The sequence below is a fragment of the Microcebus murinus genome, chromosome 6 (assembly GCF_040939455.1).
Source record: "Microcebus murinus isolate Inina chromosome 6, M.murinus_Inina_mat1.0, whole genome shotgun sequence".
NCBI lineage: Eukaryota > Metazoa > Chordata > Mammalia > Primates > Cheirogaleidae > Microcebus > Microcebus murinus.
Window position 1 is genome coordinate 71,133,963 of NC_134109.1, and position 19,254 is coordinate 71,153,216.

Below are 19,254 nucleotides of genomic sequence, written 5' to 3' on the forward strand. Positions count from 1 at the left end.
GTGTCTTTATTTCCATAGGCTGGCTCTTCCCAAGGGGCCTCTTCTGGGCTTTCTGTAGTTAAAGTTCTAAGTGCCAGTGAAGTGGCAGCTCTCTCATCACCAGCAAGTTCTGCTCCTCATTCGGGGGGAAAGACAGGAATGGAAGAAAACCGCAGGCTGGAGCACCAGAAGAAGCAAGAGAAGGCAAATCGGATTGTAGCAGAGGCTATTGCTAGGGCCCGTGCCCGGGGTGAGCAGAACATACCTCGAGTCCTGAATGAAGATGAGTTGCCCAGCGTTCGGCCGGAGGAGGAAGGTGAGAAGAAACGCAGGAAGAAGAGCAGTGGAGAGAGGCTGAAGGAGGAAAAGCCAAAGAAGAGCAAAACATCTGGTACCTCCAAAACCAAGGGCAAGAGTAAGCTAAAGTGAGTACCCCGTTGCTATTTTGATGGGACATTTTAGGGCAGTGTACTTATTTTTTACTTTTATTCTTTTTTTTTTTTTTTTAGTGCTTTCGTAGCTGAGCTATAAGTAGCATTGAAGAACTTGTATTTAGCAGTTACATAGTTCAAGGTGATCTATTATAGAATAAGGCCTTTCTGTTCTGTGTCCCAATGCTTATATGATTTGTTAAACAGAAATGTGCAAATTACTGTATTTTAACCACTTCAGTATGAAGGTCAATTATAGTTAATAGCCACAGATGAACATGCACAGCCCAGCCTCGACTATAGTTGATAGCCACAGATGAACGTGCACAGCCGAGCGTCAACTTTAGCTGACAGCTGTGATATGACTTTTCTGATTTTTCATTTATCAAAATAAAATTGTGAACATTTAAAAATAACATAATAAAAACATATATGTATATGTTATCTATTCTGATGTACATTACAAGTAAAGCTGCCTGTAAAGTAAAACAAGCTTCAGTGCTTTACTTTCAGTGCATCACACAAGATCAAAACAGATCTGTTGTCAGTGCACAGCACAAACTATCGTGTGGACTGTAAGTGCCAGCTGTGGGCAAGGATTCACAGCCGGTGAGCGCCTTACCGAAGTGGTTAAAAGGAAAACACTAAGGCACAGAGAAGAGCCAATCATTGTTGGGGGTTACCTCTAAAAGCTATGACTCTTGTATATGTATATATTTGCACTGATTTTGTTTCACTGTAGTATGAAAGAGATTTCTCACTCCCCCCTTACCACTCACACCAATAAAAAGAGAATTGCTGGAGACATGGCTGCTCTGTTCTTGTGTCTTATCTGTGAATTGGAGAAGATTTCAGCAGCCGCTGTTAGCCATAAGCAGTGTTGGCAGAACTGTGGCTTGCCACATAATTCTTGTCACAATTGAATATCCTCTCTTTCTTTTCCATGTCTTGTAGCTTTTCTTATTAGCTTCTACTCCCTGGGTAGTAGGGAGTACTTCAGCTTTTTGTTATAATAATGCTTTATGTTTGTATAGGATTTTCAGCTTTTAAAAAACAAGTTTTATGTCTCTTATTTGATCCTCAATGACTGTCAGGACAGGTATTATCTGTGTCTGCAAATAAAGAAACTAATGCCCACCTGGTGACAGAACTGGAACTAAAACAAGGCCTTTAATTCTTAGTCCAGTATTCATTCTCCTGTCTTATACTACCTTTCTTCAGGTATTTGTAAGCACAGTAATAGCAAGGATTTATCAAATACAGTGTAAAGGTCAGTGTATTATAAACCTTATTATCTTCCTCTTTCAAACATCCTATTCAATAGCTCTGTGTCCTGTAGACTGAAGAACTAAACATTTACATCTGAAAACTTAATATATGATGGTTTAAATTAATTATGTTTTCTTACCCCTAAATTTTCCTTGCCCTCCCTGAAAATGAATTTGGTTTTTCTTTTTTAGCACCATCACTCCTGTAGTGGGTAAGAAAAGAAAACGCAATACCTCATCTGATAATTCAGATGTGGAAGTCATGCCTGCACAATCACCTCGGGAAGATGAAGAAAGCAGCATTCAGGTAAAAGGATCCCTAAAGAACTTAGTAGAAAAATTCTGTTTAATAATGGCTAACAAGCCAGGAATAAATACCGAGAGACTCTATGCATATTTCTTCAGTTTTTCTAAACCTGAGGTAGGCCTAAAAGGTGAATGGGCCTGGTCAATGTCTTTTAAATTTTTGGTTTTTTAGGCAAAGAGCATATTACTGAAAAAATAATGACACTCATTTTTCCAAGTTCCAGTGTTTCAAATACTAAGCAAATGATACGAAGTTATGCTGCGTGATTGCTGTTGTGGCTGTGTTAACTTTTGCTTTCTCTTAGAACTGTCCAGCTATCCCTTTTGCCTTACCTTTTCTACACTTCAGGGTTCTGACTCTGAACTGGGGTTCTTAGGCACAAAGTTTTTTTCTACCTTTTGAAGATGAGAGACATTGGAAAAGACCAAAAGAAGCCAGACCAGAAGAACTTTAGTTTTCCATCTCTGATTTGTTGCCTTGTAGTACCATCTTTGTCTCCAGTTTCCAACCATAGAAAGAACCTGATATTAAGATTCAGGAGACCCATGGTACTTCTGAATAGCTTTGTGGGCCTGGCCAATTTACTTAACTTAGCTGGGTCTGAATTTCTCATCTATAAGTGGAGATTTGGACTACATAAACCTTAAGTGTCTATTAATATTTAGAAATGCCTCTTCTCTTTCTTAATATACATTCAATACATTGGCAAACTGATAACTTGGGTTCTTTGGGGAGAAATTATCATGTGAGAATAGCGAAGAAATTTTTAAAAAGGGAAATGAGGTCAAAAAATAACAATCAGTATATTATGAAATAATGATTATTAACTAAGACTTTGGAATTAGAAAAGAAAACAGATTAATAAGAGATAATAGAGCCTAGAACTAGACTCAGTTATGAAAACGTACCATATATGATTAAAATATTTTAAATCAATAAGGAGAAAGATTATTCAATAAATTATCTTAGGACAGGACAGGTATAGTGGCTTATACCTGTAAACCCAGTGCTTTGGGAGGTCAAGGCAGGAGAACTTTTTTTTAAAAAAAAAAAAAAGAAAAAATTAGGACAACTGACTACCTGTTTAGGAGAAAACAAAACTAGATTTCTTGCCTTACTCCTTAAACAAAACCCAATTTAATCAAAAGTCTAAATACAAAAAATGAAATCATGAATTTTCTATAAAGCATGGATACATTTTTTAATAATTATCAAGTAGACTAGATCTTTGTAAAGAGGGCATTAAAACTCATAAATAAAAAACCATAACAATCAAAAAATTTAGACATTATAAAGGGAAAGATTGGTATGCTTGATATATAAAAATTATATATGCTATAACTACAAAAAATTTCCACAAACAACATAGTGGTTGAGAGCACAGACTCTGGATCCTTATTTCATGGGTTCTCATCTTAACTCTCCCATATACTTGCATTGTCACTTGGAGTAGATTACTTAACCTCTTGGTACCTCAATTTCCTCACCTCTAAAATGCAAATAACAATACCTACCAAGTAGACTTGTTATGAGGATTAAATGTAAACATTTATAAAGCACATAGAACAGTGTTTAGCTCATGATAATAGCACATATTAAGAGTTACATACATATTCTTTGGTTGGAATGTGTTCCTCAAAGTTCTTGTGTTGGAAACTAAATCTCCAATGCAACCGTGTTGAAAGGTGGGACCCTTAAGAGGTGATCAGGTAATGGATTAATGTCATTATCTTGGGAGTAGTTTCTTACCAAGAGAGTAGGTTTATAATAAAAGCAACTTTGGCCTCTTTTGCTCTTTCACATGTTTACTCTCTGACCTCTTGCCTTCCTACCATGGGGTGATGCAGCAAGAAGGCCCTCCCCAAATGCCAGCACCTTGGATATTGGACTTACCAGCCTCTAGAACTCTGAGAAATAAATTTCTTTTCTTTATAAATTACCTAGTCTCAGATATTCTGTTATAGCAGCACAATAAATAAAAATTAAATAACAGTTTAAGTGTTAAATAAATTATTTGCTAAGTAAACAAAAAAAAAAAACTGAAGGCAAATTTTTATAATACAAGAAATACAAAGATTAGTAAAATTTAGCAAGTGGTATGTTAGTTTGTAACAAATTATCACAAACTAAGTGGCTTAAACTATAAACATTTATTTTCTCACAATTCTGGAACCTAAAAGTTTAAGATCATATGGTCCATAAGTTTAGTTTCTCCTAATGCTTTTCTCCTTGGCTTGCAGGTGGCTAGCTTCTCACTGTGTCCAAACATAATCTTTTCCTCTATTGTTACACATTTCTGGTGTCTCTCTTTTTTTTTCCTTTTTCCTGGTGTCTCTTTGTGTGTCCAGATTTCCTCTTCTTGATGACACTAGTCAGATTAGATTAGAGCCTACCCTACTGGCCTCATTTAAACTTAATTGCCTCTTTAAAGGCCCTGTCTCCAAATATAGTCACATTCTGATATACTAGGGGTTAGGGCTTCAATATATGAATTTGGTGAAAGAACACAGTTCAGCCCATGACAAGTGGAATTACCAATGTTGGCAATGAAGTTAAGGAAAAGACATTTCACACAGTTGATAGGAATATTAATTGGGACAATCTTTTTGGCAAGTCAATATTTCCACATATAGCATAATTTAAAATATTAATGCCCTTTGATTCTGTGATTCTGCAACTGGGAAATTACCTTGTGTACATGCTCTCAGAAGTATGCAGTGATATATATATTGGACCAGTATTTGCAATAGCAAAAACATCTAGGCCAGGAGCGGTGGCTCACGCCTGTAATCCTAACACTCTGGGAGGCAGGGGTGGACAGATCGCTCAAGGTCAGGAGTTCAAAACCAGCCTGAACAAGAGCGAGACCCCATCTCTACTTTAAATAGAAAGAAATTAATCGTACAACTAAAACTATATGTAGAAAAATTTAGCTGGACATGATGGCACATGCCTGTAGTCCAGGCATGAGAGGCTAAGGCAGAAGGATTGCTTGATCCCAGGAGTTTCAGGTTGCTATGAGTTAGGCTGATGCCACAGCACTCTATCCCAGGCAACAGGGTGAGACTCTGTCTCAAAAAAAAAAAACAAAAAAAAAATCTAAAAATTTAATTGCCCGTTGGTGGAGAAATAGTTAAATAAAATTGTAAAAATCCATGCAGTAGAATACTACGTGGCAATTAAAAACAATGAAGTAGGCCAGGCGCAGTGGCTCATGCCTGTAATCCTAGCACTCTGGGAGGCTGAGGCAGTCGGATTGTGGAGGTCAGGAGTTCGAAACCAGCCTGAGCAAAAGCGGAAACCCCTCTCTACTATAAATAGAAAGAAATTAATTGGCCAACTAATATATATACAAAAAATGAGCTGGGCATGGTGGCCCACGCATGCCTGTAGTCCCAGCTACTTAAGAGGCTGAGGCAGCAGGATCGCTTGAGCCCCCAGGAGTTTGAGGTTGCTGTGAGCTAGGCTGATGCCACGGCACTCACTCTAGCCTGGGCAACAAAGTGAGACTCTGTCTCAAAAACAAAAAAAAAAAATGAAAAAAAACAACAACAATGAAGTAGATTGGAGTGTGTAAATAGGGAAAACTCTTCATATTAAATTTAAAAAGGTGTAGAATACATATATATAATATTTCTTTATAACTTTTAATGTATGTATGTTTTTGTTTGGGTACATACACCTTTATGCACTAATTTTTTTCTGGAAGGATACATAAGAAATTGATAATATGTATCTTTAAGGAGAGGGATTAAAGGGTAAGTGAGATATGATAATTTTACTTCATTGTTTATGCTTTGGACCTGTGAACTTTTTTAAACTTCTTAACTATTTGCCATTTTATTTTTTAGTGTAAACAATGTAGATAGGAGAAAAATTACATTGGTGCAAAAAAAGTAGACACTAAATAGTCTCCTATTCTGGTAGACACTAGAATAGTCTCCTATTCTAGACCCTGGCCTCACTGTCTCCCAGTTCTTCCTAGAGGTAGCTTCTGTTACTATTTTTTTTGTATATCTTCCCAGAAATATTCTTTACTTTCATGAAGACTCTACTTCCACTTCCACGAAATAATTAGGATTCCATACCTACTCTTATGTACTGTGGTTTTTTTCCCCCAATGATATGTCTTGGAGGTTATTCTTTATTTGAAAAAGATAGAACTAGCCCATTCTCCCCCTCCCTTTTTTATTATGAAAATTTTCAAACATACTCAAGAGTAAATTATTTAATATTTAATGAAGTCTATGTTCCCCTTCTCCCACTTTAATACTTACCAACAGATGGCTATTTTTTCTCCCACTCCAGTCTTGTCCCCCTTTTGAGGTATTTTAAAGCAAATTCAAGTGATTTGTTTAGTGTTTCTTAGATTTTTAAAAAATAAGTCATTTTAGGCTGGGCGCCATGGCTCATGCCTGTAATCCTAGCACTCTGGGAGGCCGAGGGGGGAGGATTGCTTGAGCTCAGGAGTTCGAGACCAGCCTGAACAAGAGCAAGACCCTATCTCTACTATAAATAGAAAGAAAATTAGCCAAGCAACTAAATATAGAAAAAATTAGCTGGGCATGGTGGCACATGCCTGTAGTCCCAGCTACTTTGGGAGGCTGAGGCAGAAAGATTGCTTGAGCTCAGGGGTTTGAGGTTGCTGTGAGCTAGGCTGACGTCACGGCACTCTAGTCCAGGTAAAAGAGTGAGACTCTGTCTCCAAAAAGGAAATAAATAAATAAAAGTCATTTTAAGAATACTACATATGATGCATGTGATTAATAAAAATCAAGTAATACAGAGATATAAAAACTAAAAGGTAGAATGTCTCTCCCAATCCCCACTCTCTAAAAGCAATTATCAATAGTTTATGTATTCTCCTAGATTTTTTAAATGAGATATAATGTACATACACAGTTAAATATGCACAAATCTTATTTGTATAATTTGGTAAGTTTTGCCAAATGTATCCAAGTAACCACCACCCATATCAAGATAAAGAATCTTTTTATCACCCAAGAAAATTCTCCTGTACTCTCTTCCAATCATTCCATCTCCTCTTTCCATAGGCATTTCTATCACCATAGCTTAATTTAGCCTATTCTTAAACTTTATATAAATGGAATCATACAGTATGTACTCTTGGGTTTACTTCTTTTAGCATAATGTTTTTGAGATTCATCCATGTTAAATGTATCAGTAGTTCATTTTTTTTTTCCTTAAATAATATGTGATTTTATGAATATACTATAATTTGTTTATTCATTCTCCTATTCATGGAAATTGGGGTTATTTCCAGTTTGAGGCTATCATGAATAAGGCTGCAATAAACAGTCTTAGTATGTTTAAGTATTTTGTGGACATAAGTTTTTTTTTTTTTTTTTTTTTTTTTTTTTTTTTTTGAGACAGAGTCTCGCTCTGTTGTCCAGGCTAGAGTGAGTGCCCGTGGCGTCAGCCTCGCTCACAGCAACCTCAAACTCCTGGGCTCGAGCGATCCTTCTGCCTCAGCCTCCCAAGTAGCTGGGACTACAGGCATGCGCCACCATGCCCGGCTAATTTTTTTTTTATATACATATCAGTTGGCCAATTATTTTCTTTCTATTTATAGTAGAGACGGGGTCTCGCTCTTGCTCAGGCTGGTTTTGAACTCCTGACCTTGAGCAATCCGCCTGCCTCGGCCTCCCAGAGAGCTAGGATTACAGGCATGAGCCACCACGCCGGGCCCATACAGCTTTTTAAAAAAATGCGTTTTTTTGAGACAGGATCTAATTCTGTTACCCAGGCTAGAGTGTAGTAGCATCATCATAGCTCACTGCAATCTCAGACTCTTGAGCTCAAGTGACCCTCCTGCCCAGTTTTCCGAGTAGCTGGGACTACAGGCATGTACTGCAGTGCCCGGCTAATTGTTTTTTTTTTGAACAGTGTCTTACCATGTTGCTCAGGCTAGCCTTGAACTCCTGGCTTCAAGTGATCCTCCTGCCTTGACCTCCCAAAGTGCTAGGATTACAGGCCTGGTTACATAGTGCTTGGTTCATGTGACATTTTTTCTCAGTTTATTATTTGTTTTTGCTTATGATGGACTATATTATGCAAATAACCTTAAATTTTTTTACACATTCAAATTGATCAGTTTATTAGGAAGAATTCCTATTCCAGGACTATAAAAAAGTCTTTCCATTTTTCTCTGAGAACTTTTATGTCCTTTAAAAATATTTATTTAAATCTTTGATCCTTTTAGAATTTTGTTTCATCTTCTACATAGCTAGGCGTTCTTCCAATCTCATTTATATAGTAATTCATTTTTTCCTCACTGATGAGAAGTGTCATTTTTATCATGTTCTAAATCCACATAAATATTTTAGTCTGTATTTGAACACTATTTCATTGACCTTTTTGTCTCTTCATGGGCAGATATCAAGCTGTATCTGTTAGTATAGCTTACTATTGGTAAGGCCCACTATACTTTTTTACATTTTTCTTGGTTATTCTTAGATATTTATTTGTCCATTTGAATTTTAGAATCAGTTTCTCTAGCTAAAAAATGTTAATTTTGTTTCATCATATTTAGGTAATTACTGAGAATTAAGTCCTCCTTAAGACTTAAGAAATAGTATGTTTTCCTACTCAAGTCTTTTTTGTCTTGTAGTGTTTTAAAGTTTTCTTCATATAGATTTTATATATACCTTATTAAATTTAATCCTTTAGACAATCTTTGTGTTTTCATAAATGGAACGTTTTATTATGTTTTCTGGCTGACTCTATATAAAAGTAGTGTTAATTTTTAAAAATTAATTTTATACCAAGCCAGTTTGCTCAGTTTCAGTAGTTCTATTATTTGATTCTTTTGGCTTTTCTCAGGGCTATAGTTGTGGTTGAAAAATAATAATTTTAGGCTGGGCGCCGTGGCTCACGCCTGTAATCCTAGCACTCTGGGAGGCAGAGGCAGGCAGATTGCTCGAGGTAAGGAGTTCGAAACCAGCTGGAGAAAGAGCGAGACCCCGTCTCTACTATAAATAGAAAGAAATTAATTGGCCAACTAATATATATAGGAAAATTTAGCCGGGACTGGTGGCACATGCCTGTAGTCCCAGCCACTCTGGAGGCTGAGGCAGTAGGATTGCTTGAGCCCAGGAGTTTGAGGTTGCTGTGAACTAGGCTGCTGCCACAGCACTCACTCTAGCCTGGGCAACACAGTCAGACTCTCTCTCAAAAAAAACAAAAAAAGAAAAGAAAAGAAAAATAATAATTTTATCTCTTCTTCCTTCCAAACTTTTTATCACAAGCTATGACTATTAAATTACTTAATTAAAAAATGTTTTATTTAACCAATTGAAAGAATAAGGTAGATCTAAAACACTGATATGGAAAGGAAAACATTTATTAGAAATATTAACTAAAAAAGTAAGCAACAGAAGAGTAAATATAGTATGATTTTTATTTATTAAAACAAAAATATGGCCAGGCGCGGTGGCTCACACCTGTAATCCTAGCACTTTGGGGAGGCCAAGGCAGGTGAATTGCTTGAGGTCAGGAGTTCAAAACCAGCCTGAGCAAGAGCGAGACCCTGTCTCTACTATAAATAGAAAGAAATTAATTGACCAACTAATATATATAGAAGAAAATCAGCCGGGCCTGGTGGCCCATGCCTGTAGTCCCAGCTACTCGGGAGGCTGAGGCAGGATTGCTTGAGCCCAGGAGTTTGAGGTTGCTGTGAGCTAGGCTGACGCCACGGCACTCACTCTAGCCTGGGCAACAAAGTGAGACTCTGTCTCAAAAAAAAAAAAGAAAAAATATTTGGAACTAAGAGGAAGAAAATGAAATTAGAAACAAAATATTCTTATATATTTGCATTTCAGGGTTGCTCCTAGTGTGAAGTATATTGCATCCTGTTTCAATTTCCCAGAGCTTCTTGCCAATAGTGTACAGGTTTCTTTCAGTGGATTCCTGGCCTTTGATAAAGCAATTCAGCAAATTGATATATATTCAGTACATAGAATAACTCAGATGGTTTGACAGATAATCTCTTTCTCATCTTTTGGTTTGATTTTTCATGGGAATTTGAGTGAAATCTAAGTATATGACCATGGGCAAACAGTTTTGTAAGTTTCCTCTTTCAGACACCTAAGCCGTCATTTTAACTAAATTTTCCTCTGCAGAAGAGACGCTCAAACCGCCAAGTTAAGCGAAAAAAGTATACAGAGGACCTGGATATAAAGATCACAGATGATGAAGAAGAAGAAGAGGTAGATGTAACTGGTCCAATAAAACCTGAGCCTATCCTCCCTGAACCAGTGCAAGAACCAGATGGCGAGACTTTGCCTTCCATGCAATTCTTTGTGGTAAGCTGATAACTTAAGCAATTTGAGGGGTTTGTTCTGCTGGTCACAGTTATCTGTTAACTACTGCATCTTTTGCTGCAGGAGAATCCCAGTGAAGAAGATGCAGCCATTGTAGACAAAGTGCTTTCTATGCGGATTGTGAAGAAAGAGGTGAGGCCTCTTACCTCTTTTTATTCTTTTTTTTTTTCTTTAAGAGGTGGGGTCTTGTGTTACCAGGCTGGAGTGCAGTGGCTATTCATAGGCATAATCATTGCACACTACAGCCTTGAACTCTTGGGGTCCCCATTCTCCTGCCCTGGCCTCCTAAGTAGCTAGTACTATAGGCATGTTCCACTGTGCCTGGCTCTTCTCTTTCTTTAATATCAGCCCATAATGCTATATTTACACACTTTATTTAATGAGCACCTTTCGATATCAGGATGTATTGCTAGGATGTACTTATGAGAGATGATAGAAGAAAGTTAACTAGAAAATAGAAACTGCCTCATCTTTCACTTATCTGTTGAGACTGTATAAAGGCTTATTTTTTTTTCCAGCCATCAGGTCTCTAGTGCTAAAGCACCAGATTGGTTCCTTAATCCCTGAGTCAGTAATACAATTCAGGAACACTGATATGAAGTTCTGCCATGTGTGGTTAAAATTAATATGTTCTTTCTTTGTCCAATAAAAGACTAATAACTATAATTTCTTTCTTCTCAGCTTCCTTCTGGACAGTATACTGAAGCAGAAGAATTCTTCGTCAAGTATAAGAACTAGTATGTGATCTATGTAAAAAGCTTTTCACCCCAAACTCCACAGAGTTGTAAAAGGTTCTCTTGTGTTGACTATCTTGTGTGGGAATGTGTCCCTTTTTTATAGTCTGCTAGTCCAGATTACTGGGTTTTTTTTGTTATTGTTTTTGTTTTCTAAATATAGACAGGATCTGGCTCTCTTGCCCGGGCTGAAGTACAGTGGCACAGTGCAACCTCAAACTTTTGGACTCAAGTGAATCCTCTTCCTTCAGCCTCTCAAGTAGCTAAAGTTACAGGCATGGGCCACCACACCTGGCTAATTTTTTTAAATAAACATTTTGTAGAGATGGGGTATCACTAGGTTGCCCAGGCTGGTCTGGAGCTTCTGGCCTCAAACCATCCTTCCACCTCAGCTTCCCACAGTGCTGGGATTACAGGTGTGAGCTACCATGCCCAGCCCCAGATTGCTGTTTTTAATGGGGAAAGTGGCTATTTAGAGAGAAATTCAGGAACTGATATGACTCTTACTATTTTCTTACAGAAAGGTGGGATGAGGGTCGTTCCTTATTCTTTGTGGATTCTCTCTCCTTCAGTCTAGCACTAAGACCTTGCTACTAAAAGTGTGGCCCATGGACTGGTAGAGTTAGCGTTGCTTGAGTGCCTTTTAGAAATGTAGACTTTCAAGCACATTTATATGGTTTATATGCAAATTGAAGTTTCAGAAGCACTGACGTAAGAGACTATATCCCAGTTTAAGCACACACTGTCATGTCTGCTTCTGGCTAATCCCCAAATCTCAAACACTTGCCTGCCAACTTCCCTTTCTTGCACCATGACTGGCTGTTTCCATGTCCTTCAGCTCCTATCTACACTGTGAATGGGCCACTATCTCCCAACTTGAAAAGGATAAGAGGATCCATCAAAAACTAAAGCGCTTCAAAACCAAAATGGCTCAGATGAGACACTTCTTCCATGAGGTAATGGAGATAAGTATTGCCGATATATCTCTTTCATAGAAGCACAAATTACTGGAGTTGTCAGCATTAGCTGATTATTTAAAAGATGTATAGTTGGTTTGTATAAAAGGATATAAAGTTTTAATTTTGATCATTGACTTTCCTTATTTAATTGCCCCATGGTTTGTTTTCCTAGGTTTAAATATAGTGTGTTTATTAGTTGTAGGGTATGTTGAAATTGACCTGCCTAATACTCATGAAGTGTTTTCAAAACAAATCATAAACTGATGTCTCGTCTACTGAGGCATTCTTCTCCTTGTAATATCAGTCTTTAGCTATTGATGGTATCTATAGATATAAGCAACTGTATTATTAAGGGAGAACATTTATTTTCTCAAATTTTGAATCCAATATTATTAGAAATAGTGATAAAGGAGCTTTTAATTTCCAATATCCAGGTTTACTATTAGTTAAACACTAGAACAAGATGAAATATGTCCATTATATTTAAGGAGGTCATTAATGACCTTAACAAGAATAGTTTTGGTTATGTGATGCAAGTGGAAGAGTGGAATGGATGGACTCATGAACAAGGTGAAGCATGTATGAACAGAAGTGAATGGAAATAGCATGTGTTTAAAACTCTTGGGAAAGTTTGGGTAAGAAGCACAGCATAAAAATAGTTGCAGGGGATGTAGAGTCAAAGAAGGTCTTTTTAAAGATCTGAAATAGTGGAACACACTTGTGTTTATGGGAATGATTCATTAGAGGGATTCCTAAGAATACAAGAAGGGATGGGATCCAGAGCATATATGGAATGGCCTCTGATAGGGAGAAGGGCAGCAGGTGAGAAGATAGGCACAGACCCAGGTATGTTTTTGTATGATTTGATATTGTGAAAATGGGGAACTCCTATTACATTGCTTCTTTTTTCTTAAAAAATTTTGAGGTAGGATTATCTGCTGAAGGTGAGGTGGAGGGGTTGTTTTACTGGACAGTGATCTTTTGTTCTTATTGTTTGATTATATAATTTTGTTTAGGATGAAGAGCCCTTCAATCCAGACTATGTAGAGGTGGATAGGATATTGGATGAGTCTCACAGTATTGACAAGGACAATGGGGAGGTGAGTTGGGGCATGGAGGAACATGAAATTCCTCTTAGATTTCTGCTGGTCTATTTGGCAATCCCTTTTTTCCAGGTATGGCTGGAAAGTCCCTAGGACTGAATAAGTATTTCTGAATTTTATTTTGGGATCCTTAGAAAGATAATGGGAAGGTAAGGGCGTAGGAAGAGGAGAAGCAAAAAGAAAGATTCATGTAAAGTCAAACATCTAGGAGATACATTGATTAATTAATTAATTAGAGACAGGGTGTCACTATGTTGCCTAGGCTGGATTTGAACTCCTGGCGTCAAGTGATCCTCTTACCTTCACCAAGTATCTGGGACTACAGGTGCACACCACTGCACATCTGGCTAATTAAAAAAAAAACTATTTTGTTTTTAGAGATGGGTCTCAATATGTTACCCAGGTTGGTCTCAAACTACTGTCCTCAAGTGATCCTCTCACCTCAGCTTCCAAGTAGCTGGGATTTACAGGTGTGAGCCACTGTACTTGGCTGGGAGCTATATTTATAAGTACTGAAAAGTCATTCCCTTGGTCTCATTTTTCCTCAGATTTTATATGGGAGACCTTCAGTTGGAAGTTGGGTGTCGGGCAAGAGAAAGGGATATTTCACAAATTCCTAAATTTATACATATTAAAATACTTGTATGGGCTTACTTTTACCTTTCTCCAAATTATGTTGTTGAGAATTAGTTATTTCCTAAACTCACCATTTATTAAATACCTTTTTGTTTGTCATTGAAACAGATCTGCTACATTTGAATTTGTATTTTAAAACAGATTTTGGGGTCCTACTTCCATAGGTTCAGATTTGGTAAATATAGGTTGGGACCCCAAGATCTTTAAGTTGATAATCCAAGGAATTTTTATGCATGGCTTCATTTGGGAATCACCACTCTAAAGCTTTCTTAGTTTGGGGAGCATGTTTTACATATGCTGAAACAGACCACCATTTTTGTTTTCCAAACAGTCACATAGCTCTAAACTACCAATAAATTCAACTTGTTCTATTTTAAATTTACTTCAAACTTTTGTTTAGGCTATGAGCTGTACCACTTTCTTAAAACACTTTCTTCTCACTTCAAGCAGCAGTCTTTGGTTTAGTTTTGTAGGGTCATAAACAGAATTGTTTTTATCATATCTGATATTTACTTCTTACACAATGACTAGCAGAGAACAACAGAACCTTCTTAAGATGTCAGTGCTGGATGGTGATCTGGGGCTTACTCATGAGCCACGTGACTTGCTCCTGTATATCATTCTAACGGGACCTATAAGTCAAATTCTTCCCTCTATAAAATTCTAAAGTTTGCTCTACTTTATAAATAGCCTTCAGGTTCCCTCAGATAACCAGAATCTTATATGTCCAGGGACTATTACAATTTGTTGCCTTCAAATCCTAATAAGCATGCTTCCAATAATATATATTTTGCTTTTGGAGTTGGAGGTAAGAGTTGTCCTGTGTTTATTTATGAGAGGTGAGTGGAGAATGGACCAGTTTATTAGGTCAGGTTAGCTACTCTTAAATTCTTCTCATCATTTTTAGGATTGCAGCCTTCCCAGCCTTGAAAATCTTATGCTCTCTACTACCATACTTATTCTTCCAAAAGCAGTTGGCCCTTTGGAGTATGTTGCAACTGGCATGACAGGTGAAAATGTTTTGGTACCCTGATTCTATAATTTATGCCCCCAATATTGGATAATAACACTTTGTGTAACCATTTCCCCTCCTCTTCAAAGTAACTTTACCTTGTCATCCATTTTACATTATCTAATAGTGGAAATAAATATTATAATACATATTTTGGTCCTTAGAAAAGTATGTTATGCTGGAAATGTGTGACCTGGACAGATGACTTTACATAGAGAGTGATCTGAGTCACTACAATAAAGAAAAAGGTAAAAGGGAAGCTGGATTAATTCTAGGGATTCCTTGATCTATGACTATGTTGAGGCACTTTTATACTTCTTGCTAGTTGTTTTAAAGAGTATTCTATGAATTGGTAATTAGAAATTTCTGTTGATTGTGCTAGGCCCAGTCTAATCCTGCTAGCTTTATACTGCATGAGCTGAAAATGGAAATGCAGTAAGTACAATTGTTTACAAATAGTGAAAATAGGAGCCATTCAAACATTGGTTGCTGCCTCTTCCCTTGCAGTGAAATGCCTGCATACAATATTACTGTAGTTGGATCTTGAGCATTTCTTCTTTACTCTTATTACCTCTCTTCAGTGACAGATCTGGTAATTATCTCCTAGCTTCCTGAGGCTCACAAGGAAATCTGTTTATCACCATATAATTGCTCTTGAAGTGCATATACACTCAGAGCTATAGGGGTTCAGAAGCCCAGGGATGTTAGCCCTAGAATGCTCCTAGGGGTTTACCCTATTTCTCATCCTAAAAGTAACTTGGTTTCCACTGTATCAAATTTGGTGCCAGGAGAATGGTATGGCACCAAGCCATATCTTTTAATTTCAGCACAGTATAGGAAAAGAATAGCCTTTTATTTTTTGTCTGTTTGGTTGATGAGCATAATGTTTTAGTGCTTACTTAGTGTTCTAAAAACTACTGGGTAGAAATTTTACTTAGGACAGATTCTGATAAATTATCTTGAAGAATGATCAAAGACATGAACAGTGCATTAGTAGGTCAACATATGCTTGGTATGTTCAGCCTGACTTTTTCAGCAGCTTTTAGGTATCAACACTTTGTGATGTGATTTTATAGTCAAATTCTTATTTTTTTAACCACAGCAGAGAACATAGAATCAGTTTTTTAAAGCTTTGGCTTCTTTTCTCTTAGCCTGTTATTTACTACCTGGTGAAATGGTGCTCTCTGCCCTATGAGGATAGTACATGGGAGCTAAAAGAGGATGTTGATGAAGGCAAGATTCGAGAATTTAAACGGATACAGTCAAGGCACCCAGAACTCAAGAGGGTGGTGAGTATATTTGCATTTAGAGTATAAAGGCCTATATAGGGAATGATTTAATTTTTTCTTCTTTAGAAGTTTTTGTTGTTTTTGCTTTTTATTACAGAAATTTTCAAACATAAAAGTTGAGGAAATAGTATAATATACCCATTACCCAGTTAACAATTATTAATACATGTCCATTCTTGTGTAATACATTTTCCTACCATTCATTCCTATGTTTCCCAGGCTTTTAAAAATCAAATCCCAGATTCCTTTATTTCATCTGTGAATATATCATTGTTTATGTCTGAAAGATAAATAATACCATTATTAAACTTCAAAAAAATTAATCATTTCTTAATATCAATCAATGTGTACATTTCTTTGACTGTCTTATAATTTTTGTTAAGTTACTTGAATTGGGTTCTAAATAAGGTCCATATGTTGCTATCAGTTAATATGTCTCAAGTATCTTTTTTTATTTTTTTTTTTGAGACAGAGTCTCACTTTGTTGGCCAGGCTAGAGTGAGTGCCGTGGCGTCAGCCTAGCTCACAGCAACCTCAAACTCCTGGGCTCAAGCAATCCTGTTGCCTCAGCCTCCCAAGTAGCTGGGACTATAAGCATGCGCCACCATGCCCAGCTAATATTTTCTATATATATATTAGTTGGCCAATTAATTTCTTTCTATTCATAGTAGAGACGGGGTCTCGCTCTTGCTCAGGCTGGTTTTGAACTCCTGACGTTGAGCAATCTGCCCGCCTCAGCCTCCCAGAGTGCTAGGATTACAGGCGTGAACCACCGCGCCCAGCCTCAAGAATCTTTTAATTGTAGTTCCCCTTTGATCTGCTCATCTCCCACCTTTACAACTTTCTCTTGAGGAATTGAGGCGATTTGTTTTGTAGGGTTTTCCATAGTCTGAAATTTGCTGATTGCATTCCCCTTGATATCTTTTAACATATTCTCTGTCCCTGATATTTCTCATGAATGCTTAGGTCTAGAGCAGCACTATCCAATAAAAATTTTTAGTGCTGTGCTGTTTAATACATTGGCCACTAGCCACATTATTTTAATATTATAGAAAGTTCTGTTAGACATCACTGTTCCTAGAGGCTTGATCAGACTGATGACACTGATGAAGGAAGCCAATAAATCTGCTTCATAGATGGTGGTGTGTAGTTCTATCTGGTTGTGCTTTGTGATGTTATCAGCCATTCATGATCATTCTAGATTTGTTGTTTCAGGATTTTAAAGTGGTGATATTTTAATTCTCCCATTTCTTCACTTATTAGCCAGAATCTTCAATAAATTTTGTTTCATCTACTATTTGGTTACCTGAAGGTAGAGATTATATAGAGATAAATACTTTTTTTTTTTCAGCATATTATGGGGGTACTTATATATTAAGGTTACTTATATTGCCCTTCCCCCCCACCTCGAGTCAGGGCTTCAAGTGTGTCCATCCCTTAGTTGCTGCACATTGCACTCATTATGTATGTATATACCCATCTCCTCCCCCCAACCTGCCCGACAACCGATAAATGTTATTCCTGTATGTCCACTTAGGTGTTCATCAGTTAATACCAATTTGCTAGTGAGTACATGTGGTGCTTCATACTTTTTCTTTATTTCCCTTTTTCCAAAGTAATGAAGTTAGTAGTTCCCTTGCATCCACCAAAAGTGACCAGTAGGTGTTTCCTCTTTTATCTTTTTTTTTGTTAATATCATTTTTAATTGAAGGATTGAAATATATTTGATATGTTTTAATCCAAACAATAATGTTTTTGAATTGACTTTAACTATTATAACTACCTAGTAAGTCTTGCCTAATTTTGTTAATGTCTTCACTCCACTTACTCAAATTTCATGTTTTTTAGAATCGTCCGCAGGCAAGTGCCTGGAAGAAACTGGAGCTGTCACATGAATATAAAAACAGAAACCAGTTAAGGGAATATCAGTTGGAAGGGGTCAATTGGCTGCTATTTAATTGGTATAACAGGTAAAGAAAAGAGTGGGCCCATAAATATATACTTATTCCTGGGATTATTTACTAATTTTCTATTGAAACGTTTTTTTCCTATGTCCTCTGCTTTTTAAGATGATATCTTTTGACATGTTTATTTTCTCCACCTCATGTTGAATCTGCAGACAGAACTGCATCCTGGCTGACGAGATGGGATTGGGCAAAACTATTCAGTCCATTGCCTTCTTGCAGGAGGTATATAATGTGGGCATCCATGGCCCCTTCTTGGTAATTGCCCCACTGTCCACAATTACTAACTGGGAGCGAGAATTCAATACATGGACAGAGATGAACACTATTGTGTACCATGGCAGTCTGGCCAGCCGGCAGATGATTCAGCAATATGAAATGTACTGCAAAGATTCACGGGTGAGTTATATGTCTTCAGAATGCTATGTTTTTGAGAAAGTAGGCCAAGGGACCTGGTATTTTAGGGGCTATGTAAGAATAAAAGACTTTTATTGAATCAGTGCTCTGTGATTTAAGGGATTTTTGTGCAACGATTCACAGGGCATTTTTTTTACTTTGGTATTTTTCCCCAGTAGACATTTAGATCCAGTGGAAGTTGTGACTTTATTCAATTTATGATTACATACAATTTAAGTAGAATTTTATCAGCATTAATGAGTTTTAATCAGAGTATTTTACAGAATGAAATCCATTTACCCACTTAGTCCATATGGTAGTGAACTTAAATTATTATTTTCTTTTTTTTTTTTTTTTTTAGTCTACTGAAATTTGAAAAGGAAAATGTGAATCAAACATCTTGTATTAACATTGAATTTTATTTGTGTTTCTATTAGTTTCTTCTATGCTTATTTTTACCAAGCCAAATTTTCGCAAGTCACATTTTTCTTGCTTTTTTATTTTTATTTTTCCGAGACAGAGTCTCACTCTGTTGCCTGGGCTAGAGTGCTGTGGTATCAGCCTAGTTCACAGCAACCTCAAACTCCTGGGCTTAAGCAATCCTCCTGCCTCAGCCTCCTGAGTAGCTGGGACTACAGGCATGCGCCACCATGCCCAGCTAATTTTTTCTATATATTTTTAGTTGGCCAATTAATTTCTTTGTATTTTTAGTAGAGACGGGGGTCTCGCTCTAGCTCAGGCTGGTTTCGAACTCCTAACCTTGAGTAATCCGCCCGCCTCAGCCTCCCAGAGTGCTAGGATTACAGGCATGAGTCACATGAAGTCACATTTTTC

The 19,254-nt window shown here is 37.1% G+C and overlaps 1 protein-coding gene across 8 annotated transcripts in view; it reads left to right on the forward strand.

Annotated features, from left to right (window-relative positions):
- Positions 1-19,254, forward strand: part of CHD8 (chromodomain helicase DNA binding protein 8) — a 63,903-nt gene that overhangs the window by 24,412 nt on the left and 20,237 nt on the right. For all 8 annotated transcript variants that reach the window (XM_076004193.1, XM_076004192.1, XM_076004196.1 and 5 more), the window contains exons 4-13: positions 19-404; positions 1,871-1,985; positions 10,127-10,309; positions 10,391-10,459; positions 11,009-11,064; positions 11,900-12,017; positions 13,037-13,120; positions 15,923-16,060; positions 17,909-18,030; positions 18,180-18,423. In XM_076004193.1, the coding sequence (XP_075860308.1) occupies positions 19-404; positions 1,871-1,985; positions 10,127-10,309; positions 10,391-10,459; positions 11,009-11,064; positions 11,900-12,017; positions 13,037-13,120; positions 15,923-16,060; positions 17,909-18,030; positions 18,180-18,423 (1,515 nt within the window). The remainder of the gene's footprint in view (positions 1-18; positions 405-1,870; positions 1,986-10,126; positions 10,310-10,390; positions 10,460-11,008; positions 11,065-11,899; positions 12,018-13,036; positions 13,121-15,922; positions 16,061-17,908; positions 18,031-18,179; positions 18,424-19,254) is intronic.